The sequence below is a fragment of the Bufo bufo genome, chromosome 11, assembly GCF_905171765.1.
Source record: "Bufo bufo chromosome 11, aBufBuf1.1, whole genome shotgun sequence".
NCBI lineage: Eukaryota > Metazoa > Chordata > Amphibia > Anura > Bufonidae > Bufo > Bufo bufo.
In genome coordinates, this window is record NC_053399.1 from 78,044,233 (window position 1) to 78,064,661 (window position 20,429).

At 46.7% G+C, this 20,429-nt stretch overlaps 1 protein-coding gene across 1 annotated transcript in view; it reads left to right on the top strand.

The window, feature by feature from the left end:
- LOC120981467 (prolactin-releasing peptide receptor-like) overlaps positions 1–19,627 on the top strand; it is a 36,456-nt gene extending 16,829 nt beyond the window's left edge. Inside the window, exon 2 of the mRNA XM_040411007.1 lies at positions 18,501–19,627. Within this exon, the coding sequence (XP_040266941.1) occupies positions 18,536–19,627 (1,092 nt within the window). The 5' untranslated portion in view covers positions 18,501–18,535. The remainder of the gene's footprint in view (positions 1–18,500) is intronic.
- Positions 19,628–20,429: the final 802 nt, after the last annotated feature.

Below are 20,429 nucleotides of genomic sequence, written 5' to 3' on the forward strand. Positions count from 1 at the left end.
TGCAGGTTGTGCTAAGGTTCAGAACGTTAATGCCTCGCTTCAGGCTCTGATGGCACAGCGTGCAAACCACTTGGGTCTTGTCGTCAGCACATTGTGTGAAGAAGTGCCATGCCAGGGAACTCCTTGAAGCTGCCTTTGGTGTGCTCGGTCCCTGGTGACGGTGGCCAGTAGCAGGCGAACTGTTTTGGCGACGGCTGCTCTGCTTTTGCACCCTGCTCCTGCTTTTGCTACGCTGTTGGCTCGGTCTCACCACTGCCTCTTCCTCCGAACTCTGAAAGTCTGTGGCACGACCTTCATTCCATGTGGGGTCTAGGACCTCATCGTCCCCTGCATCGTCTTCCACCCAGTCTTCCTCCCTGACCTCCTTTTCGGTCTGCACAGTGCAGAAAGACGCAGCAGTTGGCACCTGTGTTTCGTCATCATCAGAGACGTGCTGAGGTGGTATTCCCATGTCCTCATCAGGAAACATAAGTGGTTGTGCGTCAGTGCATTCTATGTCTTCCACCCCTGGGGAAGGGCTAGGTGGATTCCCTTGGGAAACCCTGCCAGCAGAGTCTTCAAACAGCATAAGAGACTGCTGCATGACTTGAGGCTCAGACAGGTTCCCCGATATGCACGGGGGTGATGTGACAGACTGATGGGCATGGGTTTCAGGCGCCACCTGTGCGCTTTCTGCAGAAGACTGGATGGGAGATAATGTGAACGTGCTGGATCCACTGTCGGCCACCCAATTGACTAGCGCCTGTACTTGCTCAGTACCATCCTTAGAACGGCATTAGGCCCGACCAAATATCGCTGTAGATTCTGGTGGCTACTGGGACCTGAGGTAGTAAGTTTAGTAGGACGTGTAGTTGTGGCAGAACAGCCACGTCCTCTCCCTGCACCAGAGGCTCCACCAACACCACCACCACGACCGCGTCCCTTATTAGATGTTTGCCTCATAGTTAGCGTTCACAAAGCAAAGTAAAAAGTGGTTAAGTATGTGAAAAATAATTAACCGCCAATATAAACCCTGATGTAGGGTATTGCACTCTATTTTTTTTTTTAACTCTATATGACAGCGGTATTTGTGGCCTAAATGTGACAGTCATCTATGCAAGTGTAATCACAGATGTGCAGTATATCAGAGGGATTTTTCACCACAGTATCTTAAAAGCCTTATTTGTGGCCTAAATAGGACAGTCACCTATGCAAGTGTAATCACAGATGTGCAGTATATGAAAAAAAGTTTTTTTCACCACAGTATCCTAAAAAAGCCTTATATCAGAGGGTTTTTTCACCACAGTATCCTAAAAAAGCCTTATTTGTGGCCTAAATGTGACAGTCACCTGTGCAGTATATGAAATATTATTTTTTTTTTTAACAAAAGTAACCTAATAGCCTTATTTGTGGCCTAAATGTGACAGTCACTTATGCACGTGTAATCCTACATGTGCAGTATATGAAAAAAAGTTTTTTTTTTACAATAGTAACCTAATAGCAGTATTTTTGGCCTAAATGTGACAGTCCCTTATGCACTTGTAATCCCAGATGTGCAGTATATTAGAGGGCTTTTTCACCACAGTATCCTAAAAGCCTTATTTCTGGCCTAAATGTGACAGTCACTTATGTACGTCTAATTCTAGATGTGCACTATATGAAAAAAAAGTTTTTTTAAGCACAGTAAGCAAAACGCTGTATTTCTGGACTAGCAGACATGCAGATATCCTGTGCTGGTGCACTATCGTTGCATAAAATGGCTGCCGATTATGTATTGATATTGACCAACTGAAGTAAAAAAAAGTTCGTTTTCAGCAGTAGTTGGCTCACTGCAGGCTTAAAAAAAATTGTGCACTGCACCCACAAAACACATTTGATGTAGATCGCTGAGTAAAAAGGCAGTTCTTCATAATATTTCTCCCTGATCTCTCCCTGACAGCAGCTGCAGCCTCTCCCTACACTAATCCGAGCAGAGTCACGGGCGGCGCTACGTGACTCCAGCTTATATAGAGGCTGGGTCACATGCTTCAGTTGGCTAATCACAGCCATGCCAATAGTAGTCATGGCTGTGATGGCCTTTTGGGGCAAGTAGTATGACGCTTGTTGATTGGCTGCTGTGCAGCCTTTCAAAAAGCGCCAAGAAAGCGCCGAACACCAAACTTTTACGTAAATGTTCGGGTCCAGGTGCCGAAAGACAAAGTTCGATACTCTAGTCAACTCTAGTCATGACACTCATATGATGCAATTTGTCAATTTTCTAGGCCAAGATAGCGCTATTGATGAGCTGGATGATGCTGTTTCTCTTTTCTTGGGGAATCTTCTTCATGGCTATTCCTGGATTCCACCCAGTGACCTGTCACTTGGGAATCAAGCTAATAACACACTAAGCTATTAAGGAATGTGAGAAAAGGGTGTAATTTGTAGTATAAACGAAGAAACAGATTGTTCCACCACCAGGAGCAAAACAGTAACAATGCAGTTACATGATAAGAATCTGCGGAACTAATCATATGCTAAATAGCCACAAGTCCAATTTATGTATGATATAGCCAAGATGATTGTCTATAAAATGATGGTAGTCTCACGTTCGGAGCTGTTATCGATGGTAAGATATGGAGCCTGAAAGTCAAAAGTTCAAAATATTGTTACCCTTTTGTTCGTCATATTTGCAAAATTAGGCTTGGTCACGAAGGGGTTAAAATGGCCTGGTCTGGAAGTGGTTAAAAAGTCACAAACTTACTACAGTAGTGGGTGGTGTAAAAACCTGGAGTGGTATTTCTAAACAAAACTGTACATTTTAAAGATGAGTCAAATTTATCAAACAATGTGCCAGCTTCCCCAAATCTCTCTCTGTAATAATATATTATCCTCCTCTGTGTTGATTACCTTACAGAGCTTGGTATCATCTGTAAACATTGAAATTCTACTATGTAAGCCCTCCACAAGGTCATTAATAGATATATTTAGAAGGAGAGGCCTAATATTGACCCCCTGGAGTACCCCGTTAGTGACTATGGTCCAATATAACTACACTCTGTTTCCTACCACTGAGCCATTTGCTAACCCAATTACACATATCTTCCCCTAATTCCAGCACCCTCTTTATCTGTACCATTCTTTTATAGGTGTTTTTTCAGGGAGTTACAAAAACACTGAACTTCCAAAAATCTAAATTTGACCAGCAACCTCACCAACTGGGACACAACAGCGACTTAAAAAGATCAAAATAGACAAATCGCCAGGACCGGATGGCATACACCCCCGTATCCTAAGGGAATTAAGTAATGTCATAGCCAGACCCTTATTTCTGATATTTGCGGACTCTGTACTGACAGGGAATGTCCCACAGGATTGGCGCATGGCAAATGTGGTGCCAATATTCAAAAAGGGTCCAAAAACAGAGCCTGGAAACTATAGGCCGGTAAGTTTAACATCTGTTGTGGGTAAACTGTTTGAAGGTTTTCTGAGAGATGCTATGTTAGAGCATCTTATGGGAAATAAGCAAATAACGCCATATCAGCATGGCTTCGTGAGGGATCGGTCATGTCAAACTAATTTAATCAGTTTCTATGAGGAGGTAAGTACTAGACTTGACAGCGGCGAATCAATGGATGTCGTGTATCTGGACTTCTCCAAAGCATTTGACACTGTACCTCATAAAAGGTTAGTATATAAAATGAGAATGCTCGGACTCGGAGAAAACGTCTGTAAGTGGGTAAGTAACTGGCTCAATGATAGAAAACAGAGGGTGGGTATTAACGGTACACACTCAGATTGGGTCACTGTCACTAGTGGGGTACCTCAGGGGTCAGTATTGGGCCCTATTCTCTTCAATATATTTATTAATGATCTTGTAGAAGGCTTGCATAGTAAAATATCAATTTTCGCAGATGACACTAAACTGTATAAAGTAATTTACACTGAAGAGGACAGTATACTACTACAGAGGGATCTGGATAGATTGGAGGCTTGGGCAGATAAGTGGCAGATGAGGTTTAACACTGAGAAATGTAAAGTTATGCACATGGGAAGGAATAATGCAAGTCACCCGTACATACTAAATGGTAAAACACTCGGTAACACTGACATGGAAAAGGATCTAGGAATTTTAATAAACAGCAAACTAAGCTGCAAAAAACAGTGTCAGGCAGCGGCTGCCAAGGCCAATAAGATAATGGGTTGCATCAAAAGGGGCATAGATGCCCGTGATGAGAACATATTCCTACTACTTTACAAATCACTGGTCAGACCACACATGGAGTACTGTGTACAGTTCTGGGCTCCTGTAAACAAGGCAGACATAGCAGAGCTGGGGAGGGTCCAGAGGAGGGCAACTAAAGTAATAACTGGAATGGGGCAACTACAGTACCCTGAAAGATTATCAAAATTAGGGTTATTCACGTTAGAAAAAAGACGACTGAGGGTAGATCTAATTACTATGTATAAATATATCAGGGGGCAGTACAGAGATCTATCCCATCATCTATTTATCCCCAGGACTGTGACTGTGACGAGGGGACATCCTCTGCGTTTGGAGGAAAGAAGGTTTGTACACAAACATAGAAAAGGGTTCTTTACGGTAAGAGCAGTGAGACTATGGAACTCTCTGCCTGAGGAGGTGGTGATGGTGAGTACAATAAAGGAATTCAAGAGGGGCCTGGATGTATTTCTGGAGTGTAATAATATTACAGGCTATAGCTACTAGAGAGGGGTCGTTGATCCAGGGAGTTATTCTGATTGCCTGATTGGAGTCGGGAAGGAATTTTTTATTCCCCTAAAGTGAGGAAAATTGGCTTCTACCTCACAGGGTTTTTTTTTTGCCTTCCTCTGGATCAACTTGTAGGATGACAGGCCGAACTGGATGGACAAATGTCTTTTTTCGGCCTTATGTACTATGTTACTATGTTACTATGTTACTGTCATCAACAAATAAAAATACATGCAGTGGCAGGGTTTGAGGTGGCCCCAACACTACGCTGGGTATCCCGGACACCGTCGAAGTGTCACCACGTGTTGCTGCTCTCCGGAAGGGATGGTAAGGTATGGTGCACCCCAATAGAAAATAAGTCCAGAGAGTCAGGGTCTGCACTAACCAGGGTGCTTCTTTACTGGAGAAATTCAGGTACAAAACAATACAGGCATTGGGCGGGTTTCTCCAGTCTCCTCTCTGGCAGAAGGGTTTGATGATGAGGAAATGCCTGAGCTAGCTGTTCCTCTTTCTCTTCAGAACCCTGGTCCAAGGCTGGTGATCCAGGGTCTGTGGCAGCGTATCCCCGTCTCAGCGTCTTCTTCTGGTCACTCAGTAGTCTGGCAGAGTCTCCTCTTCCAATAACTGGTCCCTAACTGCAGCACACTAGGGGCTCTGACTGCTCGCCTTATATACAGTTTTTACAAGAAGCTCAGCACAAACAGATACATTGTTTCAGCTCCCGTCTGGTATAGACTTACATTAGAGCTTCAATGATACTCAATGGCAAAAACAAGTTTCCAGACAGAACAACATAGCTAAAACCAGACATTTAAAAGGTCAGGCTGTCTGCTTTTGGTGGTAAACAAGTCTGGGTTTTTCCCTCCAAATTATGGTAGTAAACAAGTCTGTTTTTTACTTCAAAACATGGTCTTCTTTAAACCCTATGACAGCTGTGGAAAATTACCAGCTTATCAATCAAAGTCCTAACAGTCTCTCAGTATTCATTAATCCTTTCCACAGAGCCATGTAAATACAGTGATAATGAACAGGATATATATCATAACATATAAAATGCTGGTATACAGTATTAAACAGTATAAGTTAACCCTTTCAAAAGAAATAAAGTAAGAAGTTTTAACCTTGCATAGGGGATATAGGCAAATGTCCACAAATGTCCAAATGTCAAAGTACTCCCTGCTCTAGGGCACTACATACAGCCACAAAATTAGATATTTTTAAAAGCTTTTTAAACTCTCATTGTGAGAGATACCTTAAGAGAATAAAAGGGTCAGGAACAAAAAAACACGATGTGGATGAATAGAAATGTAATGGCAATAAATGACAAAAAGAAAATATTTAAATGACTAAAACATGAATGTAGCGAAGAAGCGCTAAAAAAACTACAAGGAGAAAAATAGAATATGTAAAAGACAGATAAAGGCAGCCAACCTGCAGACATAGAGGGTCGTTGAACTATATGAATGGTAAAAAGTTTAAACCTGAAAGTGTTGAGGGAGGAGATGTAGAGAGCGATGAGAAAGTGAATTTATTAAACATTTTTTCTCCGCTGTATTCACCGAGGAAAATGAAATGCAGAGTGTCAAAGTAAACTCCCCATCAAATGCTGTCTGACCCAAGAAGAATCTGCATCTTATAAAGATTAAAATAGACAATTCACCGGTTCTAGATGGCATACATATTCTAAAAGAATAAAGATATGTAATAGACCTTTATTTATATATTTAAGGACTCTATAGTGACAGGGAGTTTTCCACAGGATTGGCGTTTAGCAAATGTGGTGCCAATATTCGAAAAGGGGTCAAAAAAAGATCCCGGAAACTATAGGCCGGTAAGTCTAACATCTGTTGTAGGTAAAAGTAAAAGTTTCCTAAGAGATGCTATCCTGGAGTATCTCAATGAAAATAAGTGTATAACGCTGTTTCAGCATGGGTTTATGAGGAATTGGTCCTGTTAAAGTAGTCTAATCATGTTCTGTGAGGAGGCAAGTTTTAGACTTGACCACTGCGAATCAATGGATGTCATATATCTTGACTTCTCCAAAGCATTTGAAATTGTACCACATAAAAGGTTAGTATATAAAATGAGAATGCTCGGACTGGGAGAAAACGTCTGTATGTGGGTAAGTAGCTGGCTCAATGATAGAAAACAGAGGGTGGTTATTAATGGTACACACTCAGATTGGGTCACTGTCACTAGTGGCAGCGCTCCAGATGATCGCCAATGTGCCTTAAAATTTGCAGATGGCGATAAGACTTTTTAGTCTTGTCGCCATTTGTGAGTGGACCGCAGCGCGGCAGCTGAAGACATACTTTTAGACCCGGATCGTATCTGTTTGAGAACATGGCAAGTGCTGCACTCAGCGCGCGGCATATTCTCCTCAGCAGCATAGGGGAGAAGGAGGCAATCCCTCCCCCCCTGTGCCGCTGCTGCCGCTGCCACCAATGGACGTAGAAGGGAGGAGGAGAGGAGGGACTGTGGCCACTGCGCCACTAATGAATATAAATAAAACATTAATTTAAGTGTAGGCAGTGGCTTCTGACATGGCGCTGCGATCCCCGGCAATTAACTACTCAGGTGCCGCATCTGAGGGGTTAATTGCCGGGGATCGCAGCCCCATGTCATAGAGGGCGGGTGCCGGGTATGTGATACCGCTGCCGATACTCGCTGCCTACACTTAACAATTAATGTGTTAATTATATTCATTGGTGGCGCAGTGCGGCCCTAACCCCCTCCCCCCAGTATTATAACTATTATAATCATTAGTGGCGCAGTGGCCACATGCACCCCCCCATTGTTATATTTATTGGTGGCAGTGGCAGCTTCTGATAGGAGCCCCAGCAGTGTAATCCTGGGGCTCCGTTACCATGGCAGCCAGGGCGCTACTGAAGTCCTTGCTGCCATGGTAAGCTCCTGCTGCTGTGTGCACTATGCACAGGGAGAGTGTGAAGTCCTATTCACCCTAATAGAGCTCTATTAGGGTGAATAGGACAAGGGATGAAAAGATCCAGGTTCTAGCCCCTAAGGGGGCTAATAGTTATTAAATAAAAAGTAAAAAAAAATAATTAAAAAAGTTTAAAAATCAAACACCAAAATATTAGGTTTAAATCACCCCCTTTTCCAATTTTACATATAAAATATATAAACAATAAATAAATAAACATTTTACATATCGCCACGCCTAAAAAAATGAGAACAATTAAAATATTTTAAAAAATCTCCTATGTGGTGAACGCCATAACAGGAAAAAAAATTAGTGTAAAGGCCGATTCATTGGCCTGTATTTGTGGGAGGGGCTTGGCCACCTACTTCAACGGCCGGCACCCTCCCACATGCGTACGAAGTGCAGAGTTCTCAGGAAGTGTGCGCTCGTACCTGGCAGTCCGGTGTCGACAGAGAAGGTGAGTGGATGTGCGTGCGGTGGTCGGCCCTTTGGTGAGTAGGGGCCGCCATGCGCCGGGCCACTACGTCGCCAGCATACTGCAGGGAGTGGGGCCTCTGCAGTCCGGGGACCCCTCCTGCTCGTCCACAGCGGCGGTACCCCTTCAGCCGCCGGCGGGGGGAGGGAGCCCACGGATACGGCACTCCCCTCCTCCGCCGCCCAGGTCCGAGCTTCTCATTTTCTCCGGCGGGGGGCGGGGCCAGCGGTCACGAGAGGCCCCCCTCCGCCCGCCTCCCCGCCCGCCTCCGTCCACAAACTCAGCCGATGCTGCTCCGCTCCCTCACCTGTGGGCCGGCCCCTAGCCAGGGGAGGCACCCCTGTGACGAGCGCCTTACCAGGGGGCGGGGCGGCATCACGTAGCTCCGCCCATCACGCCGGGAGTTTAGGCCCCGTTATGTCAGTTTGCCAGGGGGCAGCACCGGTTCCCCACGCGGTGGAGGGGCCCAGCCGGCGGTGGGTCGGCCCCTCATGGAGCAGGGGGGCACCCCCGCACTGGGCACCCCATCAGGGAGCGGTGGGCCCCCCACGTGGCACGCCCTCACATTAGAAGGGGGGAGGCTGTGTCTGATAAGCCTCCCCCCATGCCAGGGGGCAGCACCGGTTCCCCACGCGGTGGAGGGGCCCAGCCGGCGGTGGGTCGGCCCCTCATGGAGCAGGGGGGCACCCCCGCACTGGGCACCCCATCAGGGAACGGTGGGCCCCCCACGTGGCACGCCCTCACATTAGAAGGGGGGAGGCCGTGTCTGGTAAAGCCTCCCCCCATGCCAGGGGGCAGCACCGTTTCCCCACGTGGTGGAGATGCCCAGCCGGCGGTGGGTTGGCCCCTCAGAGGCAGGAGGGCCCCCCCCGCACTGGGCTCTCCATCAGGGACCGGTGAGGCCCCCCACGCGGCATTTCTAGTCTTGGCTAGGTGGGGCCCTCGACGCCGGGTGCCCCCCCTGTGTCAACTTCATGCCAGAGGGCTGCGCTGCTCCCCACGCGGCAGTAGTGCTCAGCCGGCGGGCGGCCCAGCCCCGGGACGACAAGGGGCCCCCGCACTGAGCACCCTGTCAGGGACATGCGCTGGCTCTCCACGTGGCACCTGAGACAGGTTGGCGTGGGGTGTCGGTCGTTGCCCAGAGGACCACCCCCACTTGGTTCACGGTGCCAGGGAGCCCCGCGCTCCCCACGTGGTTACCGTGAGGCACTGTGGGGCTCGCAACGGCCCCGCTCCTCGCCCACACCAAAGTCTGGCACAGGCCGCTGTGCCGCTTAGATAGGTAGGGGTTTTCACCGCCAACGTCAGGTAGTGGTCAATGTCAATCAGTATACCTACTCTCGTTAGCCGACTATACCTTTACTCACAACCCACGTTCTACAATTGAGCCTTACGCATTGACTGGTTCTTTCGTTGTCCCATTGTTTTCCAGGTTCAAAGCAGTTATTAGTCAGAGAGAAGTTGGTTTGGATCTCAGTTGATTTTCCTTGTCAACCAAGGTAGTGGGGGTTCACCTTGGGGGACGGGTAGGTACTGCCTTTGTCAGGCTTGTGTCTCATACGTTACTTTACATACAGGTTGTTCTGTGTTCATTGATACTTCCACGGAAGTCAGAGTATAGTGCTTCTCAGTTGGTAAGTACGGCAGGTCTCCTTGCATAGACTACCGGGTGGCGGTTCCTGGCCACTCCTTCACGGCTCTTCTGGTGTCATCGTACATTCCTCACGGGGATAGTTCACCCTTTCATTACATGGTTTAGACTGCTGCACGGTTTCCGGCGGTCATCCAGGCTAGACGGTCATTTTTACGTTACTGTTTTCACAGCCACGATGTCACACGCGTCAGACATCATCGAGGCGTCTGTGGACGAGGTCGTAGCAGAGACATCTGAAGGGGGCAGTATACCGTCCCTACGTGCTTGGACCGTCCCCAGGCTTATGGCGGCGCTGACAAAGCAGGGCGTCCCTTTCCCAGCGTCTGCCAGAAAAGCGGAACTGTATCGCCTTTGGAAGGACTCCCTGGTACCTAGTACCAATGATCCCCCTGCGGCCACGATGCAAACTTCGCTGACTCAGATACATGTCATGCTAAACAGTCTGACGTCTGCCGTCACGTCCATGCAGGCGAGGTTAGAGTCTATCGAGGCTCGCAGCGCAGTCCTACCAGTTCCCTCCCTCGAGGTTGCGGTCGCCTCCACTTCTGCCGCCGCAGACTTTCGCTCTGTCCAGTCCGTCCCCAACGTGACTCCCTCCCACTTTGTCCCGATCAACATCAGGAAGGACATCCTGGAGGGTAGGGATGTCAATCTTGCGTCTCTATTAATAGCCTCCAGGGACCTATCTGACAACAAGGTCATAGCTTGCGGGGAAGTGTCAGTGGTACTGAGAAGCCGCGACCACCGGCTCAACCGCAAATTGTCCATACCGGAATTTGTCATGGCGTTCAGCCTTTTCAGGGATGTGATTTGCACTGCCAGGCCGGACAGGAGGGAAGAACTAGACCTGTATCTCTTCAGGGTCACAGAGTTGGGTCACAGGTATGGAGGGAGCGCATTCTACGACTATCACTGTTCGTTTTCAGCTAAGGCGGCAGCGGCTCTCTCCCAGTTCCAACACGTCACTGACTGGTCCAACCTGGACACTGAGCTTTTCTGTAGGCATTTTGCAGGTCTGAAAGCTCCCTCCTGTTCCGCCTGCCAGTCTATCTTTCACTCTGTCGAGTGGTGCGATAAGTCCGCCGTCAGCACGGCATCCTACCCCTCCAGCTCTACAGCTGGTCCACTCGACGTCTTCAGACCCCCCAACTCAGTAGACAAGCTGGGCCGGCCCATCGTTCAGCTAGGCAGGGCACAGATATGTAACAATTACAATTACGCATCTTGTAATTTCGGTCAATGCCGTCTGTTACATATCTGTACCAACTGTTTTAGGGCCCACCCCCGAGTAGCGTGCTCATTAAAGTCGGTTAGAAATTATATGAGTGTGGTCAATATTAGCCGTCTACAGGAGTACTTGCAGGGTCATCACAATCCAGGGTTTGTACAGTTCCTGGTGTCAGGATTTCACGAGGGTTTCCATACGGGCTTGATCACGACTCCAGAGTTCACACACGAATGCAGGAACCTTCAGTCAGCTGAAAGAAATCCCGCTTCGGTAGACACACTAGTAGAGGCAGAGTTAAGCAAAGGGTTCTTGATCGGTCCCTTCAGTGTGCCCCCCTTTCAACGCTGGAGAGTCAGTCCCGTGGGGGTAGTTACAGGCAAGTTCAGTAAAAAGGAAAGACTCATTATCGACTTGTCGGCCCCACATGGCTCCCAGGTCCCCAGCCTCAACTCCCTCATTCCTTCGGAGGAAGTGGGCATGAGATATGCTTCAATCGACCAGGCTATCGCCATCATCATGAAAACGGGCCCAGGGTCCATGTTGTCCAAGGCCGACATATCGGATGCCTTTAAGTTGCTCCCCATCATGCCAGCCCTCTGGCAGTGGCACGGCATCAAGTGGAGAGGCCTGTATTATTTCTCCACCAAACTCACCTTCGGTTCCAAGAGCAGCCCCTGGCTCTTCGATCAGTTGGCTCAGGCTCTCCACTGGGTTTTGGTACACAGGGTCCTCTGTGAGTTCGTCATCCACTATTTGGACGACTTCCTGCTGATTGAGAGGCCAGGGGCAGTTCCCCTAGGGCTGGGAAAATTGCTTAGGTGCTTTTCCCAGTTAGGTGTCCCGGTGTCCCCCAAGAAGGTAGAAGGCCCGGCCACAGTCATCACCTTCTTGGGCATTGAGTTAGACTCCCAGCACATGTTAGCTAGGTTGCCTACGGATAAGTTAACGAGGATTAGAGAAGTCATCCACAGGTTTACAGTCACAACCGTGGTCACTAAGGCTGACCTTCAGTCTCTACTGGGCATGTTGAACTTCGCCATGCGCATCATCCCGCAGGGCAGGGCGTTCATATCCCGCCTACTGTCGCTCTTAAGTTCCGCCCCGGAACAGGACAGCCCAGTGTGCCTGGACAGTCAAGCCCTAGCGGATCTCCACATGTGGGACCATTTCCTGAGCCAATGGAACGGGGTGTCACTATTCGTACCCGAGCTGTCTTGTCGGTCGCCTACAGTGTTTTCGGATGCAGCTGCGGGCTCAGGGTTTGCCGCCATTTTCGGCACCCACTGGGTTGCAGACGAATGGCCTGCCGAGGTGGAACAAATTCCGGGGTTCCTCCAAACCTCGGCGCTGTTCGAGCTGTACCCCATCGTGGTAGCCGCCCACATTTGGGGCAGTCTCTGGGCGTGTCAGTCTGTTCTGTTTGTAACTGACAACGCAGCCGTGGTAGACATCCTCAACAGTGGGCTGTCTAAGTCCAGCCAAGTCATGTGTTTTCTCAGAAGGTTGGTGCAGCTCTCCTTACGGCACCACTTTCATATTTTCAGTGCGCATGTGCCAGGTGCGCAGAACGGGGCTGCTGACGCCTTGTCGAGGGCTAACTTCTCCCGTTTCTTTCAGATCATGCCAGAGGCAGATGCGACAGGTACCACCGTCCCTCCTCTCGAGTCCTTGAGGATAATGTAACCAACCACCTTGAGACGGCTCACGCTCTGATACGCAATTCCCTCTCACCTAACACAACCAGGGCATACAACACCGGGTGGAAGACGTTCTGCAGGTTTCGAGGGGAATGTCCTCAAGGGGACTCCAGTTTTCCAGAGTACATCCTGGCGTTCATCGGTTACTGCCACTCCGTGCGCAGGCTCTCCCACGGTACAGTGAGGTCGTACCTGGCGGGAGTGCAACACTTCCTCTCTCTTAGCCATCCCGAGCTAGCGTCAGTGTTTACCATACATGCTGTCAAAGCCGCTCTCAAGGGTTTGAGCAAGTGCGGGCCTCAAAGCCGAGTACGCAGGCAAGGGGTCACCGGCCCTCTTTTCCGCAAAATATCCGACGCCTTGGACGGTAATCCTTTCGGGGTTTTGGCCAGCTTGGTACTTAAATCCGCCATCTATCTAGCCTTTTACGGCTTCCTAAGACCTGGGGAGTTCACCTGCGCGCTAGGTAGTAGCAAGTTCCTCACGCTCAGCCAGCTGGTCCAGAACTCCGACGGGTTCGTATTACTGCTCAAAACGTCCAAGACCTCCCAGATGGGCCCCCCTGTTCCGGTGTCCTTCTTTCCCACAACACACCAATGGTGTCCGGTGACGGTACTTCGTCAGTTACGGTCTGCCTTGTCCGAGGCCGGACCGAACAGTCCATTGTTACCCTTCGGGGGGGTTCCACTCACCACCCATCAGTTCATATCCCATGTAAGGTCACTCGTGGCCAGCACGGGCGGTGACCCTGCCACAATTTCGGGTCATTCATTTCGCATAGGTGCCGCATCCGCGGCCTCCAAAAACCGAGTGCCTGCGCATGTCATACAGAAACTGGGGCGTTGGCACTCGTCTTGTTTCAATCGTTACATACCTCACCCCGAAACAGAAATGTCGGCAGCTTTTCAAACTTTGGCTTTGTAACGACTTTGCAATAAATTATTTCTGCCTATCAGTATGTCTTTTTGCCCTCTTTCAGGCGTCCCTCCACGACGCGGTTACGGCACAACTCTGACCGCTTAGGGATAGGGTATCCTAGGTAGGATAGGTACGTACTTGGTTGCCACGACCACAAGTGTAAAGGCCGATTCATTGGCCTGTATTTGTGGGAGGGGCTTGGCCACCTACTTCAACGGCCGGCACCCTCCCACATGCGTACGAAGTGCAGAGTTCTCCCTCCCACCCACCCCTTTCTCCTGTTACTCTCAAAGGGGATGCCCTCTTTCAGGCGTCCCTCCACGACGCGGTTACGGCACAACTCTGACCGCTTAGGGATAGGGTATCCTAGGTAGGATAGGTACGTACTTGGTTGCCACGACCACAATTGAAACCGCGCTATTCGCCATTTTTTAGTCACCTTGTCTCCCCAAAAAAATAGGATTGGACTGTTCAATTATGGGCCGTACGTTCCATAAAATGCGGAATGCACGCTGCTTTTTTGGTGTTTTATTTTTTTTTGCGTGTTACCAAATGGTATCGAGTATCGCAATACTTTTTTATGGCATCGAAATCTAATCAAAATTTTGCTATCACAAAAACCCTAGTGGGGATAGTTTATTTTAACCTATTTTGTGTCACATATAGAAGAATATCTGATTGAAAAGCCCTTTAAAAAATTAACTCCTTAAAGGGTTTGTATACACTAATTTCTGAGACTGGCAGGATCTTTGTTGTGATCATACTTACCTGATCCCCGGTGCTGGGTCCTGGCTCGTATGCTCCCCAGGTTCCGTTGCTTGTCTTGAGTCCCTTCATGAAAACATCCTTTTTTTACGCCGTAACAGCTAATAACTGACCACTGCTTCCCTTGCATTATGTTAATTGGTCATGTGATGCAAGGGGAGCAGATCTCCACTGTGGCCAGTGATTGGCTGCAGTGGCATCAAAATAAAAGTTTTTATAGAGAAACCCAAAACAAGCAGCGGAGGCCTGGAAGCGAATGAGCCAAGGCCCAGCACCTAGGGATCAAGGAAGCATGATCAGCAACACGAATCTGGCTAGTCTGAGAGTTCATAGAAATTAGTGCACAACCCCTCAAGAGCCTCAAGTGTGATGGGGTTAGAAAAACTAATCAAAAGGAGAGAGAAATGGGCAACTACACAAGGTAAGACACGTCTTTTTTTTTTTTGTTATACCATAATTATATGCATTTTAAATTTGGCGACTAAAAATTTCATTTGGCTCCTAAATTTTTCAGGTTAGGAGCCAATGGCTCCTTGATATTTTTTTTTGGTCTGGAGCACTGAGTGGGGTACCACAGGGGTCAGTATTGGGGGGGTCACTGTCACTAGTGGGGTACCTCAGGGGTCGGTATTGGGTCCTATTCTCTTCAATATATTTATTAATGATCTTGTAGAAGGCTTGCACAGTAAAATATACATTTTTGCAGATGACACTAAACTGTGTAAAGTAATTAACACTGAAGAGGACAGTATACTGCTACAGAGGGATCTGGATAGACTGGAGGCTTGGGCAGATAAGTGGCAGATGAGGTTTAACACTGACAAATGTAAGGTTATGCACATGGGAAGGAATAATGCAAGTCACCAGTACGTACTAAGTGGTAAAACCCTGGGTAAGGCCTCATGCACACGACCGTTGTGTGTTTTGCGGTCCGCAAATTGTGGATCCGCAAAACACGGATGGCGTCCTTATGCGTTCCGCAATTTGCGGAACGGCACAGCCAGCCATTGATATAACTGCCATTGATATAACTGCCTATGCCTGTCCGCATCTTTTGCGGCGCCATTGAAGTGAATGGGTCCGCATTCAAGCCGCAAAAACTCGTGGCTCGGATGCGGACCAAAACAACTGTCGTGTGCATGAGGCCTAACACTGACATGGAAAAAGACCTAGGAATTTACGTGAACAGCAAACTAAGCTGTAGAAACCAGTGTCAGGCAGCTGCTGCCAAGGCCAATAAGGTAATGGGTTGCATCAAAAGGGGCATAGATGTCCGTGATGAGAACATAGTCCTACCACTTTACAAATCACTGGTCAGACCACACATGGAGTACTGTGTACAGTTCTGGGCTCCTGTGAACAAGGCAGACATAGCAGAGCTGGAGAGGGTTCAGAGGAGGGCAACTGAAGTAACAACTGGAATAGGTGGACAACAGTACCCTGTAAAAATATAAAAATTAGGGTTATTTAGTTCAGAAAAAATACTAAATGCTTTTACAGTAATTGGATGTGTTTCCATAACCTTTTTTGGGCTCCTAAACTGGAAAAATACACTTCCTTCCTGTGTTGTCTGCATAGGCAGTATAGCAGGGTGGTGTGCTTTATGGCTTCTAAAATAAATCTGGACGGGAGTCAATTGACAAGTATGCCATCTGTCTTTTTTTATGGATCCATTGTAACAATGCCTAAAACGGACAAGAATAGGACATGTTCTTTTTTTTTTGCGACGCTACGGAACGGACATACTGATGCGGACAGCACACGATGTGGACCCATTGAAATGAATGGGTCCGCATCCTATCCGCAAAAAAAACGGAACGGACACGGAAACAAACAACGTTCGTGTGCATGTAGCCTAACTGTCATAGATTTTTATAGTCTATAGGAAAAATAGAGTAGCTCGCTCCGTCCAAGGAGAAGCAGGGATAGAGCCTTATTAGTATTTATCATGTCACTGCCAAGTGTTATCTAGGCTTCCAACAGTATAACAGATGTCCGCTTTGTGTGCCTTCCCAGGGCCTGAGGCTCTATGACCACCCAAATGACACCACATTACACAATGACAGTGCGGGAACAGGAAAGCTATGTTCACACTAGCCAGGGCCGGTGCAAGGATTTTTGTCAACACAAGCGAATCTACATTTTGGCGCCCCCCCCCCCCCCCATCATTTCACATTTCTGCCCCTCATGATTCATGTCCATTTCTTGCCTCCCCCTATCATTCACATTTCTGCCCCTCATGATTCATGTCAATTTCTTGCCCCCCATGTGCTAATATCATAGTGCCATCCTCTCCCCCTGCCCCCTAATATGCCAGTATCAAGTGCCTCTCTCCTCCCCCCTCCATGTGCCAGTATCATGGCGCCAATAGCCCCCCCTCCCCCCGTCAGTAAAGTAACAGTCCGGTATTTAAAAATAAAAAAAAAACACTTTTATACTTCTCTAGTGTTGAAGATTTGGTGCTCGTGTTCTTATTTAGCTTGTCTTTCAGAAAAAGTTCTCCTGGGATTCGAACTCACGACCTTTCACATCAAAGGCAAGGCATTTACCCACACAGCTATGAGAGCTGTATAGCCAGTTACTGAAAAAAAAAGACTTCTACTGTAGATAACTTTGATATCTAGTGTACAACCATACACATGACAGTTGCCCCAGTACACTGTGTATGGATGTAGCAGAGCTGGGTGTGTTGGGGCAGCTGTCATGTGTATGGATTTACACTAGGTATCAAAGTTACCTACAGTAGAAGTCTTTTTTTTTATTTTTATTTTTTTTATTTAAGTAACTGGCTATACAGCTCGCATAGCTGTGTGGGTAAATGCCTTGCCTCTTATGTGAAAGGTCATGAGTTTGAATCCCAGGAGAAACTTTTCTGAAAGACATGCTAAATGAGATTTAAATACACCAGGGTCTCGTAGCTCACAGCCTGTCAGCTGTTACTGAGGGCGGGGCAAGTTAATTGTTTGCCGTGGCTGCTTGGGCTGCCTTATGATAGAGCCGGCCCTGACACTAGCAGAGCACAGTGGGGACACAAGCAGAGCCTCGATGCTGATAAGCCAACCATAAGATTCATACTCTGCTACTCTGACATGTAGAGGCTAGCAAACCTCCTACTGACATGCAGTGAAAGATGTTATGGGAAGACACTCAGCAAATAGATGATATTTTATGAGTCAGCAGGGTGGTGCTGAGCACCTGGAACACCTCATGGAACCTCCTGGGAAGGTCATACAGCACCTGCTGTTGTTTTGGTGTGTTTTCTATAGATTGTGATCAGTGTAGGAATCAGTCCATTAGTGCCCAAGGTAGTGAGTCAACTGGGCCATGAAAAATCCTTTACACAGACACCTACTGTACAGTATATATACTCTATTGGACTGTAAATATTTTACAGAAATTCAGTTAAATTTAAGTGTCCTTCTGTGACAGAAGGGCACTAAAATGGCAATGAATGGTAAATAGGAACTAATTCTGTGCCCATTATCCATTTATTGCCTTACCTTGGTGCTGCTGACTATAGACATGGCAGAGAATGGGGGGGGGGGGGGGGGTTACACTTAACATTTCAGGGCCTATGGTCCACCCTCCGTTTAATGATAAGTTGATTCATCAACTTAGTGACTGCTTAATTACAAGATAGTCAGAAACCCAAGATATTTCTTGTAATAAGTGATAAGCATTATAAGACAAAGGGGAAGATTTCCTAAGCTAATTGTGCCATAATTTATGCCAAAAATCTGACATACGTGCATTGAACCACATTTATTATGTTTTAGGTGCTTTTTGCTCCCCACACAAGGGAGCGTGACTTAGTAGTAAAAGTGTGTGGCTTTACAGTAAAGGAGCATGGCTTACGATGTGCCAACATGTGCAAAAATTTAGCAAAATTCTGGTGCAAAGTAAGACAACCAATTGGAGGTGTAAAGTTATACAAACGTGTCAAACATGCACCAAATTTATTATTCGGCATCAACCAGTTGATACATTTGTAGTCTAAGTTTACATTGTCTAAAGATTAGACAGGATTAGTAAATCTGCCTAAAAGTTAATTAGAACTAAGGATTTATATAATTTTTAATGCATAGATCTCCAATTCAGTAGGTGCTAAAACTCTTCTCTTACTGCTTTTCAGAAATGCATCAAGGACCCACCCAAGCTTGAAAAAAAATGTTCACCCAGTCATCCAATGTGTCTGTAAAGAATGCATCCCAGTCGTTCACAGGCCTGGATCTCCTATTTGATATGAAGCCTCTGTTCATTCCTTTGTATGCGTTGTTGGTGACCGTGGCTTGCCTAGGAAACAGTGTTCTAATCCTTCTTATTGCCTTCACCAAGAAACTTCACAATACTACCAATTTCCTTATTGGGAACCTAGCGGCAGCAGATCTGGTCATGTGCATTTTCTGCGTGCCACTGACAGCCTCCTATGCTTTCGAAGTCCAGGGTTGGCTGTTTGGAGAGTTTATGTGCCATTTTGTCACTTTAATGCAAGCTGCAACAGTTTTTGTATCTGTGTTATCACTGACTGCTATTTCCGTAGATCGATATGTGGTAGTTGTTTATCCTATCCGAAGAAGAATAGGCTGTAAATCATGCATTTATATCGTGACAGTCATCTGGATGGTCTCCATTGGAGTCTCTTTACCAACATCCATGCATACTCATTACCTGGATCTCAAGAAAGTTGGCCATAACATGATCATTTGTGAGGAGTTTTGGAAACACCAAGAAAAACAAAGGCTTCTCTATTCCTGCACTATGTTGCTCCTGTCTTACATGCTTCCACTTTCTGCTGTTACAGTTTCCTACTGTGCCATTGCCTACCACCTTAGAAGGAGGAACGTCCCAGGGGCAGCAACCCACAACCAAGATAAATGGTCTAAAAAGAAGCAGAAGACTTTCCGTATGCTCCTTATTTCCGTCATGGCTTTTGCCATATGTTGGCTGCCTCTTCAGGTGGTCAACCTTATCCGGGATATTGATGAAGAGTTTACTATTTTGGATAAGGATTATATTAATGTAATTCAAGTTACATGCCATCTTATTGCGATGAGCTCTGCATGCTACAACCCTTTCATTTATGCTTCTTTGCATGACAAATTTCGCTTTCACCTTCGAAATTACTTCTATCACCATAAGAAGAGAGCCAGGACAATGTCAAGCAAGAACTCAAGACTCAACACTTGCTCTACATTAGCTGATGTCCCCATGGCACTGCCGGACAAAATGGCCCTCCAGGGGAGATTCTCTTTTAACTAGAAGTTTAATGTATTTTCATGAATGTATTACCGTACAGTGAGAAGTCTAATTACTGCTTAAATATGCTTTGTGTGTTCAGACTCAACAGTTCACATCTTACCTTCATCACCTGTACATAATTATGGGTTTACATTCTCTAAATATTTAAAATAGTTTAATAAGATCATTATTCAATCAAAAGGAGTAGTTTTTAACCAATAGATTTTACTCAGGGACTATAAAAATCCATTGTCCATTGACTAAGAATTATTATGTTATATTTATATTATTATTAGACAGACTTATGTATATCTTACATATATACAAAAACACTGATTAGCCTTAACATGACAGAATTTAATGTGATGGAAGCAGAAAAAATCGTCAAGTGCAAGGATCTGAGCAACGTTTACCAGATTGTGAGGGATAGATGACTGAATCCAAAATGGCAGGACTTATGGGGGGTATGCATTGGTTAGTAATACCAAACATGAACCAAAGAATGTCAACAGGTGAACTGGATAGAGGGTCACAGGTGCCCAAGCATATTGATGCACACAGGATGTGCTTAACAATAAATCCAATTCATGGAGGCTCCACCTCAAAACTTACAGGGTTTAAAGAGGATCTGTCACCTCCCCTGACAAGTCTGTTGTAGTAACTATTTGCATTTCCCATGTAATAACAATTCTCGAGCATCTATTCTTATGATGTTCCATGCCTTTATTATTCCTTTTAGGTCCTCTTTAAAATAATTAGCCGTTAACACCTTTGAAGGAGATACCACTAGACACCTTAATGGATCCTGAGACTTCATGCTTCA